This window comes from Fukomys damarensis, unplaced genomic scaffold (genome assembly GCF_012274545.1).
Source record: "Fukomys damarensis isolate Sample0158 unplaced genomic scaffold, DMR_v1.0_HiC HiC_scaffold_34, whole genome shotgun sequence".
Lineage (NCBI taxonomy): Eukaryota > Metazoa > Chordata > Mammalia > Rodentia > Bathyergidae > Fukomys > Fukomys damarensis.
In genome coordinates this window covers 7,391,782-7,408,598 of record NW_022900946.1, presented here as the reverse complement: position 1 = coordinate 7,408,598, position 16,817 = coordinate 7,391,782, and the positions used below count along the sequence as shown (strand labels likewise).

Here is a 16,817-nt window from a genome sequence, read left to right as displayed (position 1 = left end):
ATTACAAATGAAAACTTATTTCCTCATTGTTACTTCCCTCTAGCTGTTCTATTAAAGCTTAATTCCTTTTATCCTCAATAGCAACAATCTGTGGCTGGGCCAGAATGGAACATGGATATTGTTGAAGCTTGGAGTTGAGCATTGCCTCATCTTCCTCCTGTGTAGATGATGTTCTCTATGGGGTCTGAACTTGTTGGTGTTAAATGAAGACAAATTTCCCCCCAGTAGTGCCCAACTGTACCATATTGCCTCTCCCTTTTCTACTAGGTAATATTTTCCATGAGGAATCTTCCAGATTCCATAATGTCTTTTTTTTTAATTGAGTTTATTAGTACAATCTAGGTATACAATACAGTTACATTCATCATTGGGATTCTGTACTTTTACATAATAGGTCTTGATTCTCATTTTTTCCCCTTGTCCCTGCCCTCCCTTCACCCCCTCCTCCCCTCCCCATTTACAAACACTTTATTTCCATTTTTTCAGTTTCTCATATTTTTTTCCTCTCCCTTATTACCTTTCCCCCACCCTTCCCACTTTCCCTACACCTTTAGCCCTTTACTTCCTATTTCACATTATTAATTATCTCATTAGGATCCTGTGTACTATTATAGTTTTTCACACCAAAGAAACTATTCAGTAGTTCAGTTAAAGAAATCTCTGCATGAACATTAAAAATAGGGAGTTCTAAAATAAAACTAAAAAGGAAAGTAAAAGAGAAAAGGCAATGATGTAACATTAAAATAATCCTTAATTCTGGAGATGAAAATGGTCCCTGAACATATTTAAATTGCTTCTCACTCTTATAGTCTTATCTTATTCTTTTTTTCATTATTTAGAGAATACTTTATTAGTTTCTGTAATCAAACCCACATAGATATAACCTTACATATTTTTCTAAAATTAATTCTGTGAACAGCTTTTTTAAGTCATTTGTATTAAAAATACTATAAATTTTCTATTTCGAAAAAGTTCCACTAAACTTTAAAGTTATAATGTTTATACGTGTGATAGTAAGCACCTTTGAGATTAAAATGTAGATTTGAAGGACCCAAAACTTGAAAAGGGCAAGAAAAGATGCCCAACACATCTCTATTTCTGATTGCCTGTGAATGTGTGTGACTGTGTGTGTGTGTTAGAGTAGGGGACTTCTTCCAAGTAGAGACCGGTCCCCACCCTGCGGTGATCATCCACACTGGAGGCTGCCCTTACCTCTTCCAGCTTCTGTTTCCCTTCAAGTGTCTCCAGTCTCTATCAGCGGAGTGACCCAATCTCTGGGGGCATCTCATAAGAAACAAGGGGTTGTCAGCGATCAGTGAAGAATTTGCACACTTGCTACTCTGCTCCGTGTCCCTGAACTGCAAGCCACACTGAAAAGCTCACAAGCAGAAGGAGCCCTTCTCTGGCTGTTCAGAAGCAAACATGGTGAAAATGTCCCATGGTGTGAATAGTTGCGAGCAAGAAGGAATAAAGCCATCTACAGGGAAGGGAAAGGACCTAGACACAAGGCACCTGGCGTTACTGGTCTATTTAATCCCAACAGCTTGGGAGGTGCCCACTGTGTATTAATGCACGAGGAGGTGGAATCCCAGAGGCTTACACAAATCTCCCCAGAGCACAGGTTCTGCAGCTCAGGTCTGGTGCCTGAGGCCAGGGATCTTTGCTGACTGGGGGTTGTATGGGCTCCAAGAAAAGGTAGCGGTTGAGACTCCATCAGCAGCCATCAGCCTGTGCTAGGCTGATTCAGATGCCTGCCTATCTGAAATGTCCATCCTTGCTGCCGGTTGTTTTTCAAGCCCCCTTTAATCTATATGTCTCTTTCCTTTTACTTTGTAATTTGTCTCTGTCTGTTTGTCTCTCACACACACAGGTACACACACATGGGACTGAACCCAGAACCTTTGCACTGAGCTACATCCTGAGTCCTTTTTAATTTTGAGGCAGGGTCTTGTTAAGTTGCCCAGGTTGGACTCAAACTTGGAGTCCTCCTGCCTCAGCCTCCTAGAGTGCTAGAATAACAGACCTGGTGTCCCCATCCCTGGCTCCTTTTGTCCTGTAAGACTATTTTGTTGATGGTGCTGGTATTCCTCTTGACATCATGTCTGGAGACTTATGTTGATTCTGCTCTCTTGTTGAGATGTTAAATTTAATTGACAACTTAACAGGTGGTGCCAGCCTGAGCCATCCACTATACAGTTCTCCAACAGCTTTTTGTCTACTACAGCACTTTTTTTCTTTTTTGTGATACTGAGGATAGAATCCAGGGAATGCTGAGCTACATCCCTAGCACATTTTATTTGTGAGACAGCCTCTAGTTGAGTTGCCCATACTGTCCTTGAATTTTGGATCCTCCTGCCTCAGCCTCCTGAATAGCTGGAAGTGCAGGTATGTGGCACCATGACTGTAAAATATAAAGTGTGAGCCCTGGACTGATACTATCAGCATCCCTTGCAGACTTGTTAGAAATGCAGATTCTTGGCACTGGGGTTGTAGCTCAGTTAGAAACAGTGTGCACTGCTAGTCAGTGTGAGGCCATGGGTTCATCCTGATACCCAGATCTCCACATTCTTGGGCTAATGGTCCGGGAGTGGAAACCATTGGTTTCACCCTTTTAGCAACTAGAAGAAGTTATCACCAAAGCTCCTTATCTTCCTAGGGGTGACAGTGGTCACATTTTAGTTGCATTCATTATCTGGCGAAGGGTGTTTTGTTTTGTTTGTACCAGGGATTGAACTCAGGGGCACCACTGAGCTAAATCCCCAGCCCGAAAAAGGGTGCAGTTTTAAGAGGTAAAGCAGAGTGTCAAGGAGGGTGCTATTCGGCTTACTCAATTCTAAGCAAAATTTAATAACTATTCAAATGCAGGAGAAATGTTCGTTCAGCCTAGCATAGCAGGCAACATCTCCAATTCTTTATTTCACTTGCTTGATGGGTAGTGGGATTGAACCCAGGACCTTTGCACTGAGCTACATAGCCTTTTTAAAAATTTTGAGCAAGGTCTCACTAAGTCACTAAATTGCCCAGACAGGATTTGAATTTGTGATCCTCCTGCCTCAGCCTCCCAGAGTATTAATTTCACTCTTTGAACAACTAACATGTTATTCAGATTTAGGGAGTGTTTTACTTATTTCTCCATATTTTCTTTCTTTTTTCCTTTTTTTTAAAAATCAGCTTTTAGGTCAGTTTCCCCAGGAGAAACGACCTTTCTCTCTGAACAAACAGCTTCTGAATGTCACCGTTATTCTTTTTATCCCTGAAAGAGAAAAGCACCCCCTTCCATTTTTGCCTTGCAAAATCTGCACCCCCACAAATTGGTTCCAATTACAGGAGTTGGATGTTTGGCTCTGGTGCTATCATGGGATGTGGGGGTTTCCTCCATCTCCAGGATTGGGGGCCAAGTTTGGGGATTGTCTTGGTGAGTTCAGAGAAGATATGAACTCTTCATTCTGAAGTGGGAACCTCAGCCACATGGTTTCAAAAATGATCTTGCTGCTTTATCGTACAAGAATGAACCATGCATTTTTAAGACCATTATGAATACACAGATTGAAACATATTTGTCTTTCAGTTATTATTGTTACTTTTAAAATTGATATTCTGATAGTCCCTGTATTGGACCCAATAGAAGCATAGTTTAGTATGTGAATATGCAGTTCTTGTAAATTTGAAGACACAACCTTGATAAGCTGTTAAATTGCTCAGACTGGGCTTGAACTTTGAGATCCTCTTGTCTCAGTCTCCCAGAGTGCTGAGATTATAGGCATGCACCACTGTACCCAGCTAGACTTTTAAAAAGTAGATTCATACATATAAAATTATAAGACAGATTTTATTACAAGTATTTTAATCAGCTTTATTGAAGTATAATCTACCAATGGTTACAGCCACTTTTTCAATTCACGGATTTTTAAGCATCGCTTAATTTTGGAAAATATTTACAGTCACATGACCAACATCACACTCACGATGATGGAATATTTTTATCACCCTGAATTTCTTTTGTGCTTCTTGAAACTATAGAATTGCACCTTTTATAGACTTCCACATCAGTGGACTGATACAGCATGTGGTCTTTCGGGTCTGGCTTCTGTCACTGTGTTTTCAACTTAAAATATATAAGCCTCTTTGCACAGTCAGAGGCCACCTATGTGTGATTCCATTTATGTGAAAGTGCAGAAAAGATGAATTTATGGAGACAGTCATTAGTGGTTGCCAGGGACAGGACAGGGAGTGGCTGTAGTACGTATGACTGAACCCTTTTTAAGTGATGGAAATGTGCCAAGATTTGTTGTGCTAATGGATGTCTAAGTTTGTAAGTTAACTAAAAGAAAAATTGAATTGTATATTCACAGTGAGAGAGCTTTCATTGTATTTATTTTTGACACAAAAATTGTGCTGTGTAATCCAGATCAGCCTTGGATTCACTATACAGCCCAGGCTGACCTTGAACTTGCAGTCCTCCTGCCTCAGCCTCCCAGGATGCTGGGATTACAAGTGTGGTCCACTGTGCCCAGTGTACAGTGGGAGAATTTTATGTCATATAAATTCTTCAAAAGATTAAAAGAAACCTCAAGTAAGGTAGCATAAATAAGAGTTCTTAACTCTGGTGAAATTATAGAACGATAGCAGTTTATCAGATGGAGAAACCAGGCGGTGCAGATGCCTGCAGGCTTGTGGTCTCCAAGCATTACTGTCCCCATAATGTACAACTGTTAGCACTTGTATGGCTCTCTAGGCTAATTTCTGAGAAATGAAAATTCAAGTCATCTTTGGAGCTTTTCTTGCCAGGAAGGTCCTGGCAGGCTGGGTGTAGTATCTTTGGTTATACTGGCTGCTGTCAATGGCTTCCCTCTTCGCCACAGTGATAAGTGAAAACCAACATCTCACTGCTGTCATTACATTTCCTCGATGACTGGTGAAAGTGAGCATCTCTTTCTCGTGTTCTAGTTGTGTGTGTGTTTGAAGGGCTTTGTAAAACTACCTGCTTTTACCAACTGTACAGTGAATAAAAATTTGTGAAGTTGAATATGCCAAAAATAATAAGACGTGTACTCATGTTCACCGTAGCGTTATTATAGCTAAAATGCGGAGGAAATCCAGGTAAGCAGTGATGGATAAGGGAAAGAGGAGCTGTGGCCTTGAAGAGGAAGGCAGTTCTGACACGTGTTACCCATGGGGCCTCCTCGAGGACAATGTGACGAGCGAAACAAGCCCGTTAGAAAAAGACTAATACTTGAGGACCCCACTGACAGGAGGGACTTAGAATAATCAGAATCAGGCCGGGGATTTAGCTCAGTGGTTCCCCTGCCTGCTTCATGAGTGCAAGGTCCCAAGTTTGATCCTTACTATAAAAAAAATGTAATCGGAATCCTAAAAGGTGGAAAGCAGGGCGGCGGTCGCCAGAGGCTAGGGAGGGACTGGCGGGGATTGTTGTTTCAAGTGTACAGAGTTTCAGTGTGGGCAACATGAAAAGAGTTCTGATGAAGGAGAGGCATTGGTTACCCAGCGGCAGGAATGTAGTCCATGCCACTGCCCACACTTCTACAGATGGTTAAGACCGTACATTTCATGTTACATGCATTTTACCATGGTTTGAAAAATTGGAGAGAAGCGCAAGGGAAGGTACAATTCCGCTCCTGACTACATTTGAGAAGTGCACGTCGCTCTGGTTACATTGTTTAGATTCTTTTTAAAATAGAAACTGAGCTGTTACAGTCACAGTTTTGCAATTCTCCCTTTTATTTTTTAAAAGCTTTATTGGCATTTGGTCCCCAGCACCTTTCATTTTTTTATTGGGTAAAAATTCATATCTAAGGGTGTGGTGGGCACAACTGTAATCCCAGCACTCAGGAGGCTGAGGCAGGAGGATTGCTGGGAGTTTGAGATCGGCCTGGGCTACATAGTGAGTTCCAGGTCAGTCTCAACTACACAGTGAGAACTTGTCTCAAAAAGCTTTATTGGCATTTGGTCCCCAGCACCTTTCATTTTTTTATTGGGTAAAAATTCATATCTAAGGGTGTGGTGGGCACAACTGTAATCCCAGCACTCAGGAGGCTGAGGCAGGAGGATTGCTGGGAGTTTGAGATCGGCCTGGGCTACATAGTGAGTTCCAGGTCAGTCTCAACTACACAGTGAGAACTTGTCTCAAAAACCCCCCCCCCAAAAAAACAAGAAAACCTCACATATAGTAGAATGAATGGATGAATGTATTTATGCTGGGGCCGAGCGGTGGGCCCCTTCTCTGAGCTGCAGCCACGCCCCTCCCCTGTTTAGATTATCTAATCCAGCGGCTTTCGGCATCCGCACAGCCCTGTGCAGCTGTTGTGACGACAAATTCTGGAACATTCCATCACCCTGAGAGGAAGCCGCGTACCCTTTAGCTGTCGCTTCTAACTCTCCCCAGCTTTGGTAATTGCTCATCTACTTTCTGTTCCTCTGGATTTGCTCCTTCTGGACATCGTGTGTGAGTGGAGCCCCGCGTTGTGTGCCTTTTGCAGCTGGCTTCCTTCTCACAGCTCGCTCTCAAGGGTGAGCCCCGTGGCCGTGCGTGGCAGTGCTTTGTTCTTTTCTATGGCGCGGTGTCCCACTCTGTTTTATTTATCCTTTATCTGTCTGTGAGCTTTCGGGGCATTTCCACGTTTTTGCTCTTCTTACTAATGCTTCTGTGCACATTCATGTAGACTTGGGTGATCCTGTCCTCTTTGTCTTAAAGATACACTCCGAGGAATGGCATTCTGGGAGCGTGTGGCAGCTTTGTTAACCATCCGAAGGCCCGTGTTTTATTCTGCAGTACGTGTTGTACAGTGTTCGGTGTCAGCACTCCCAGGTGTATCTCTTGCTTCTGAGCTGCTGGGTAGTAGTTCACGGTATGAAAATGCCGTGGTTTATAGGTCCAGTCCCATGTGGATGGATGTCTGGATTGCTTTTGGTGCTTGTTGTACAGGCAGGGATGCGAATCCTTTCTGAAGGGCCTTCAGGTTGTTTCCAGTCCTCCACAGCATAACCCCTGCAGGGAGTCTCCTCCTGCACTGTGGAATGTTTCCGTAGACCATGCGCCTAGACAGGGCAACCGGAGGGGTTTCTCCATCTGACTCTGACCCTGTCACTTTTATTCCACAGGGGACCAACCAGGCACCATGGCACAAAAGGGCCAACTCAGCGACGATGAGAAATTCCTCTTTGTGGACAAAAACTTCATCAACAGCCCAGTGGCCCAGGCTGACTGGGTGGCCAAGAAGCTGGTGTGGGTCCCTTCCGAAAAGCAGGGCTTCGAGGCCGCCAGCATCAAGGAGGAGAAGGGCGATGAGGTGGTGGTGGAGCTGGTGGAGAACGGCAAGAAGGTCACAGTCGGCAAGGACGACATCCAGAAGATGAACCCGCCCAAGTTCTCCAAGGTGGAGGACATGGCAGAGCTGACGTGCCTCAATGAGGCCTCGGTGCTGCACAACCTGAGGGAGAGGTACTTCTCGGGCCTCATCTATGTGAGTGTCTCCAGGCTCCATCTGCTTCCTCCGGGCCTTCTGTGCCCCACGGGAGGGAGGGGCTCAGGGTGCGTTTGGTCCGCTGGATGGGAAGCTGGCAGCAGGACGGCGGGGGCCACGCAATGAGGTGGGGTCCCTCGGGCCTGGGTTCCCACCTCAGCCCTCCCCGTCCTAGCTCTGGGATGGACACCAGGAGACTTCCCCTCTGGAAGCCTCTGTGATTTTTAATCTGCAAAGGAGAACAATCCCCCGGCCCCCCTCAGCACATAGGGGAGATGTGACAGGCCCAAGTAGTCAAAGATCTTCAGTGCTGAGGTGGATGACAGGGTCACCTCAGATTTCGTTAGCATCACCTCCTGCCCTTCCTCCATCTGGGAAATGAGGAAGAGCTCCTACCCACCTCAGAAAGGCTGCTCCATCCTGGCAGCCAGAGGAGGGCAGGAGATGTGAGGATGTGGGTAGGTGTCAGCGTGGCTTCCCTGTCACCAATGGGAATGGCCGAATGGGACTTGGAACTCCTTGAGTGGACTCTGGAGGTTTGGAGTGGACTAGGGTTGTGCTTTCCAGCATGATAAGCTGCTGAGTACTTGTGGGTGACTACAGTGAAGTTTTAAGTATTTTTAAAAATTAGAACTTAAAAATGTGCTTCTTCCATTGTATGTTGGCCACATGTCAAGGGCTCAACAACTCCTGGTGGCTACTGCATCAGACGGCACAGGCCCAGAACATTCCCACATCACCGTCCAGGGACAGCTTGGACTAAAGGGTAGGGCTGGTGACAGGAGGATGCTGTTCCTGGTGGGTTGAACTAACTTCCCAGAACAAGAGGCTCATGTTGCCGGCCTGGTAGGCAGAGGTTCGCAGCCCTGCCTTTATCTACCTTTCTTCCTCCAAAGCCATGCCGACCCTTTGAGAAGGCTTCCTCACTCTTCTGAAACTTTGCTCCTTCTCTGTAGTAATGGACACCAGAATCGTGCCAGCCTCTGGGAGCTTGAAGCATGAACATACTTCTCAGCACACACTGGGCACTCAAGGTGTATGTGCTGTGTGTCCTGGCTGTGTAGTGGTTATGATTGTCTTACTTATTACTAGTCAGACATTCTTGGATCTTTTGTAAACTTGTGGACAGCGTCACTTCTGTCCTTTTATGTCCTTGTGGTCCTGTCCTTTACGTTTTGCCACTTGATAATTACAAAAAGTCCCTGGCCATCAATAATGTCCTGAGGATTCTTTCCTAATTAGAAAAATAAGGCATGTTCGCTATGGAAGACTTGGAAATATCTGAAAGGCATAGTAAATACAAAAATCAGTCCTTGACCAGAGATGAGGTGAGTTTGTGTCCTCCTTCTCCTTTCTTGGGGAGAGCGGCACCTGGAGACACGTTTAAAAGCCTGCCACGCACGCAGCTTGGTGGAGTGTTCTTTCCTCCTGCATGTCCCATTTTACAGCAGAGGAATCTGAGGCCCAGAGTGGTCAAGCCTGTCTGTCCTTCCCTAACCAAGTAGAGAAAGCCTCTCCTGTCCATGACCTTCCTTACTTGGAAATATCATTCTAGGTCTCTTGGTAGCTTGGGCGTTTCTAGGAGTCCAGACTGCAGGAAGCTGGGGGAGACTGGGTAACTGGGTTCAGATCCTCCTGCGCCAGTGATGTCCCCTCCATCCAGGGAGCTTCCAGTTTAGCTGCTGCTCCCCAACATGCTGTTTAAACCCAAAACAGGAATCGGAACAAACGAAGGCCTTATGAAGGCCTTGGGACCCAGAGCAGCATGTGATCATATTAAAAAGTGAAAGCTCCAAAGTGCTGCTCTGCTTCTCCAGACAGAGTAGATGAAAGTCCTTCGGGCCTTGTGACGATGCACCTGCCACTGTCTTGTATCTGCTCCACTGAACTTCTTAGTAAAAACTAAAGTCCGTGACAGAGAGGATGAAGGAAGGGGGGGGGATGGGGAGCAGAGTAAGCCCCTCTCCCGGCTCATGATTACAGGGCCTGGGACTCTTATCAATCCCGGATGGCAGTGATGTTGGTCTGTCCGTGGCCCAGGCAGCTGGCCCCAACTCTGCCCTTGGTCATGAGGAAACCTTTCCTGTCTGTTCCACAGCCAACCTCAAACCAAGGGCCTCTGAGGAGGTGCCGCAGACCCCTATCCTCTTGGCCCTAGAAGCATTGCGGAACTAGGAGGAGCCTGTCTGCTTGGATGAGAGAGGCGGGGTCTGGGCTCCACGATACCCAGGGACTGAGCTGCCCGGGTGCGTGACCCGGCTACCATGGGATCACAGCACTGGGTGCCGGCCGAAGCTCCTTGTTCTTGTGATCACTGCTGTGAGCTGGGTCCCGTCTACTTGGATTTGATCAGCTCTGCTGTGGGTTTTGGCTGTGGATCCAGGAGCCGGGAGTTCACCAAGTGTGGGCCTGCTTTGGACCCGGCTCTGTTCCAAGTCCTGCCCAGGCCACTCTGTGATGCTGGTGCCAGTGACGCTGATATCCCACCTTAGAGACGGGGCAGAGAGATGACACGCACTCACCCTAGCGAGGGACCCAGGTTCCCTCTTTGGTCTTTCTGGTGGTAAAATTATGTGGGCTTTGAGCTCCTCCTCCTCTGTGGGATGCTGGCCCCCATCCTTGCCCTGAGGCTGTTTTGCAGTTAGGAGGGAGAAGGCAGGACACCCCTGAGCTAGATCCAGATCTATGGCATCTCTTCCAGTGTGTGCAAGGGGTGAGTGAGAAATGCAATACATGTTTAAATCTTTAAAAAATTATTACAAGAAAAGACACATTACCATCAACCCCCTTTAAAATACTCCTTTCTTTTTCTTTCTTTTTTTTTTTTCCGTAACAAAACATTTATTGGTGTGTTTTAGGCACACGTAATGATGACGCTCATCCTAGGGAAACTCATCCAACCTCTTTTCTTCCATTTTCCCCTCCCTTCTAGCCCCTTTCCTTCCTTCCATACATTGTTTTAAAAGATAAACTGCTTTCACAAGCTTTTCCTCCATATGTAGTAAGCTTTTTAGTCTTGTCATTTGCGGGAGGCTAACTTGAAACCGTGCTGAGCAGGCTGTAAACGCTTACTGAATCGGCTTGAGATCAGCTATTGATTAACCTGCGAGCCTGTCTTGGGCCTGCACGGCTTGCTGGACGAGCCTTCCCCTGGCGTGCAGAAGCACAGCTCCTGTGCCAGTGGCCACAGTCGAGGCCTCCGGTAGCGAGACGATGCTGCAGCTGAGGGCTCTACGACTCTTTGCAGCCGTTCTCCCAGAACAAACCTTCCCTCTGTTCCTGGGTGGGCCTGGCTGTCCACAGCGGCTGCTTGGCTCCTCAATTTGCGTCAGGCTGGAGCAGCCCTGGAAGCTTGCTGGGTAGACAGTCCTCGCCAGTCCTCCAGGCCAGCACTGGGGCGCAGGTTCCGCACTCCGGTCCACACTGCAGCTCAGCTCAGCCCCGCGGAAGTGAAGTCAAGGGCCCAAGCCTGGAGGGCACGTTGGTCCCGGGCCGGCTGGAGAGGGCCAGAGTCTGATTGGCCCGCCGCGCCTGGACACCGCAGGCCCATCCGGCCAGGGAAGCGGAGCAGACCCAGATTGCAGCGCTGGTCTAAACCGCTGCTTGTGAAAGTGCTGCCCAGAGGACCCACGCCCACCCCACTGCCCTGCGTCTTCTTGCCTCTTTCTGAAGCCGCTCTGGGAGTGCTCTTTCATGAATGTCCTCCTGAGGCGTCCCGCTGAAAGGCGCCTCCTGAAGTGTTAGGGTGTGTCCTCGCTCCAGCCTTCTCACCAGATGAGGTGCCCTGCGATCTCTAGCTCTTCCCCAATTAAAGGGACCCCAAAGGGTAAATGTTTTGAATGGATTCAGGGCATCAAGGCAGCCAGGATAGCACAACGAAAGACACACACAGAAGGACACTTTGAGACCTGCTTCAGAAAATGGCAAGAACCACAGGATAAGTGTGTGCGAAGTGAACAGGAGCGTTTGAGGGGGATTAACGGTAATGTGCCTTTCCTGTACCGGATTTGAAAAATTAGGCCCCCAGCATATTTTTCAATCCCACTCCATGTACTCTGCAATGTGGGGTTTTGAGTTTAGCCCCGCAAGTGGGTACCAAGGAGCCTGTAGGCCTTGTGATTTGGGGAAATGTCTGTGCATATGTGTATTTTTTTCTGGGTGAGTGTTGTAGCTGTCATGAGACTCTCAAAGGAGCCTGTGGCCTTCACATCAACACCAGCTGCTATTCACTGATAATTCACTGTGTTGAGTGTATGCCAACATATTGTTGCTGCTGCTATTACTTGTTGTAAGAGAGATACTGTTATTTATCCTATTTTTTGTTTGTTTTTTTTGAGACAGGGTCTCACTATGTACTTGAGACTGACCTGGAACTCACTATGTAGCCCAGGCTGGTCTCGAACTCACAGTGATCCTCCTGCCTCAGCCTCCCGAGTGCTGGAATTACAGGCGTGAGCCACCACACCTGGCTTATTTATGCCTATTTTTTGATGATTAAAAAACCTGCAGCTTTGAATTTAAGGAGCCTTCAGGGACCCAAACACGGATCTCAAATCCAGAAAGGCCAATGCTAGAGCCAGCGCCTTAACCATGAATGTCGCACTAACTTTTCCCTTGATGCTCTGAGACTGAGCTCTTGGCCCATTTAAGAGACAGGCAGTGGGGGTCAGATGAGCTCGGTCTTGTAGCTGGTGAGTGGATGGAGCTGGGGTTCAGTGCAGGGCTGAGGTGACCTTCATGATGGCAGAGGCCCTCGGGGTAAGAGCAGGAGGTGAAGGGCCTGGGTTAGGCAGATAGGTTGGTGCACAGTGGTACCATTAGCATTGAGTTGGCCAAGCTTTAAGTGGGTGGCTGGAAGGAATCTAACCTTCTATCATGACTTCTTGAGCACCTGCTAGGTTTAGGCTAGAGATCACAATCTACTGGCCCAGAGTAACTTTCTTTTTCTCATTAAGTTTGTGGGTACATTTTAGGTATACGGTACAGTTACACTCACCATTAGGATCTTGTTCCTTTGTATGATTTGTCTTGGTTTTTATTTTTTTCCCCATTCCCAGCCCTCTCTTCGCCCCCTCCACCCTTCCCTGTTTACAGAGACATTGTTTCCATGTTTTTCCTTTTCTCATATTTTTTCTTTTCCCTTTTTACCTTTCCCCTCCCGCTCCCACTTCCCCTACTCTTTTAGCCCTTTTCTTCCTATTTCACAGTATCAATTATACATTTTGATCCTTATTTGCACTTTTAGCTTTTCACACCAGAGCAGCTATTCTGTATTTATACATGTGTGACATTAATTTCACCTAAGAGTATGGCCTCAATGTTCATCCATTTAGCTATAAATGTCTCTAGTTTCTCATTCTTGATGGCTGAGTAGTACTCCATTTTATTTTAAAAACTACATCTTCTTAATCCAGTCTCCAGATGATGGGCGATTAGACTGTTGCCAAGTTTTAGCTATTACAAACTGTGCCACTATGAACATGTATGAGCATATATCACTGTGGTATGATTCTTTTAATTCTTTTGAGAAGATACCCAGCAGGGGAATACCTGGGTCAAATGGAACCTCTAATCCTAGTTGTTTGAGGTATCTCCATATGGATTTCCACAGTGGTTGCACCAGTCTGCACTCCCACCAGCAATGCAGAAGAAGGGTTCCTTTCTCCCCTCAACCCAGCATTTGTTATGGGTTGATTTCTTGATAGCAGCCATTCTTTCTGGGATGAGATGGAATCTCAGTGTTGTTTTCAGCTGCATCTCTCAAATGTCCAGTGGTGTTGAACATTTAGTCATATGTTTATTTGGTACTTTTCCTTCTTTGAGAAATGTCTGTTCATTTCAGATGCCCATTTTTGAGTTGAGTCTTTACATTTGGGGGTGTGTGACTCTTTTGAGTTCTTTATATGTATGCACCAGCGTGACAACTCGAGTCAATTGTATGTATCAAAGTAAAAGAAATCTCCACTTCTGCACTGGTGTAAAAGCAGAGGCCCTGCCAATGCCGGCCACAGGGTTAGATGTAACAGCCTGCCTGTTACATGGGGTCTGTGGATGCTGCTTTTCCTCAGGCCCCACACTTCCTATCATCTCTGAGGCCCTGGGGCTGAGTGCTAATAGCCCCTGATCTCCATACCTATTTCCGTCACTGACATAGCCCCCTTCACACCTGTGCACCTGCTTGGCCCCCATGGGCAGTGGGTGGAACCTTTCACCCTGTGCGAGGCCTCTGTGCTTGGGAACATGGTTCAGGGTGAGTGAGGAGAACTCTGCTCTACACAGGGCCCCTGGCCCAAGTCCCCAACCCACAGATCCCAGAGGATATTTTTCCAATACTTATTCCACTTCCTAAAGCCCAGGTGGTCTAGAAAGGTCTTCTAGCTATCAGGGGAGGTTTTCTCACTCTGAAGGTCTAGCCTAGAGATCCAAGCCTTTTCCAGAAGAAGCATCCACTCAGGGATGCCAGAGCACAGGTGTCCTTGGTGCCAGTCACTGCCCTGGCCCTGCAGGGGCAAAGAAAAATCAGGTGGAGGCCACCCCTTGCCCTTCAGATCTTTTAAGCCATCATAGTTTCAAAGAACCTCAACAATACAAGGGATATCTGTACAAGAAGATACTTACAAATCGGTGTATGTTATAAAAAGGCCACCCCCTCCCTCTCATACCTGGAGAAGTGTGATTAACAGAATCATGGATGCTTATAGACATGTACAACGCATGTCACAAGAATGTGTGTGTGTGTGCAGCTTGCTCTTTTCACTTAAAAATGTATTGTGACCTTTTCTGTGTCTGCTCATAAGTGTTTGTGTACTCAGATCTAAGATACCTGGTGGTGGTTTTTGTTTGTTTGTTTGCTCTACCGTGTACTGAACCCAGAGCCTTCTTAGCCCTTGTAAAAAAATTTTTTTATTTTGAGATGGGGACTTGCTAAGTTGCTAGGTGGCTCAAGCTGGGCTTGTGCTTGGGATGTTTCTGTCTCAGCCTCCCAGAGTGCTGGGATTACAGGCAGCACCACCATGCATGGCTAAAGCATCTCTTTGAACAGTTAATAAATGCCAACGTTAAATGCAATCATAAATAAGGGCATATTTCTCTCCTATTCCTTAACCTCCCACTTTCCCTCTTTAGACAAACTGTGGCCTTAGTTTCTTGCATGAACTCCAGCAATATTTTCTATATGCAGATGTAAAGCCCTTCTCTCTTCCCTCACACTATTCCCACAGGCCAGACACTGTTGTGTGTTTTGCTTTTTGCGATTAGTTGTGTGCTTTAATGTTCTGGAACTGCTGTGCTTTTTTGTTTTTTTGAGACAGGTTCTCATTATGTAGTTGAGACTGACCTGGAACTCACTATGTAGCCCAGGCTGGTCTTGAACTCACGGTGATCCTCCTGCCTCAGCCTCCGAGTGCTGGGATTACAGGCGTGTGCCACCACTCCCGGCTGTGTTTCTCTGTTGGTATGTTTGGGATATATAATAAATACATTCATCTTGGGGAGTTGGTACATGACTATATCACAACTTGATCATTGTACTCTCCCTGCCCCCCTCCCCATGTCTCCTTCCTTACGTCCCCTTCCCATAGCTCAGCCATGAGCAGCCTACATTTCCATCAACAGATGAGTGGGTAACATGTGTATGCATGCGGTGAGGTACCACTCAGCCGTAAAGAAGGATAGCTTTGAATCATTTGTAGGAAAGTGGATGGATCTTGAAGCCATAATACTAAGTGAAATAAATCAGACAAGTTAAATGCTGCATGGTTTCTTAACAGGCTCGCTGTACTCTCTAACAACAGCACAGTCTTCCATAATAATTAAGTCCATCTAGGGCCAGCGATTTAGTTCAGCAGCACCGTGCCTGCCTTGCAAGCACAGGACCTGAGTTCGATCCCCAGTACCTAAATAAGTAAATAAAATAATTGAGTCCATCCCTTCCTGATGGGCATTCAGGTTGTCTCTGGTCTTCTTGCTGTTAGAATCGGGGCTGAAGCAGAAGCACTGTGCCCCTAGGACAGACACTTGGAGCTGTGGCCTTGCGAACAAGGCTTGGTTATGCAGAGCAGGCCCTCAGGGCTTGTAGGTGCCAGACAGAGCTGAGAACCCTCAGACTCTGTGCTTCCAGCCGAGTTTCCTGCACCTCCTCTCCCTGCTTCTCATTTTTCCCTGAGGTTTTGGGAGCAGCCCCAAGCTCTGGGTTCTGTGGCTGACCATATAAAGTGTCAGGGAACAGTGAGGGCTGCTTCCTAATACGGTCATGAGAAGGAAATCCTGTGTATGAGGCTGGGACCTGCTGGTGGCACGGGGCCCACGAGATGCTGGCTAGGACCCAGGAAGTAGGGATTTGAGCCACCGAAGTTGACCATCGGGAAAGAGGGGCTCTTGTTTAGCTGGGTGCTGGAGTGGCTGAGCTGGAGCCCAGACAGAGGAGAGATGCCTGGGAAGACGGGGGAGGGCACATTGGAGTTCCACATGGGTTCTTGTCCCCATGAGACAAAGGGCCCGGGAGTGGTCACTAAGGCTGACCAAGCACCTGCTACGCATGCACTGCACGGTGCTAACTGCTTTCCAAGTGTGTTACTCCACAGCAAACCCCTGGATAGGATGCCCCCACACTCTGTCCTGCTGATGCGGATAACTGAGGCTCAGAGAGGGCCCCAGCAGGAGGAGCAGAGGGAGGGTTCAAATCCAAGTTCCCTGTACCCGTTCTGAGCCTTTAACTGGTGTGGCCTGAAGGGACAGCGGCCCTGCGCCGTGCGAGCCATCGCTGTGGGGCACTTGCTCTTCGGGACACAGGTGAACAGCACACTGCCAACCTGAGCAAGAGTCCCCTGAGCACCTACTGTGTACAGCGCCGGGCCTGGGCTGCAGATATGCAGGCAGGCTGTCTCTACAGTCCTCGGCGTCCGTGCTGCAAGCGTGTAATTAGCACCTCCTGTATGCCAAGGCCCATGCCGGACTAGAGAGGACAGTGGGGCGGAGCGCACCCCTGCAGCACCTTTGTCAGGCTGGGGGGTTCAGACCCCTGCTGACCTCTGCAGGAGCCTCTGCCCTCTTGCCTTTGCCTTTCCAATCCTTGCAGCGGCAGCATCACCCAGCTGCTTGCAGTTAACTTCCTGCACCCCACGTCTGTTTTCCTGCCCCTGCACCCCTCCAGTAAACACCTCCTCGTCCTGTAAGCTTCGGCACCAGAGCAGCGCCCCCAGAAGCTTGCTGACCTCCACGGCCGACCACCACCACGTGGCTTAGGCACTTCTCTGCCTTACACAAGCCCCTGTTTTCATGACTGACTATTTAAGTGCCTGGGTCTCCCCCTTCTGCTTGGTAAACTCTGTGAGGGCA

General features: G+C 47.4%; 1 protein-coding gene across 8 annotated transcripts in view; it reads left to right on the top strand.

The window, feature by feature from the left end:
• Myh11 (myosin heavy chain 11) overlaps nt 1-16,817 on the top strand; it is a 123,632-nt gene that overhangs the window by 21,154 nt on the left and 85,661 nt on the right. For 6 of the 8 annotated variants that reach the window (XM_019205498.1, XM_019205499.1, XM_019205502.2 and 3 more), the window contains exon 1: nt 7,137-7,481. In XM_019205498.1, coding sequence (XP_019061043.1) covers nt 7,137-7,481 — 345 coding nt within the window. Of the gene's footprint in view, nt 1-7,119; nt 7,482-16,817 lie in introns of those variants that run through there. The other 2 variants (XM_010610776.3, XM_010610777.3) reach the window with 1 other exon arrangement.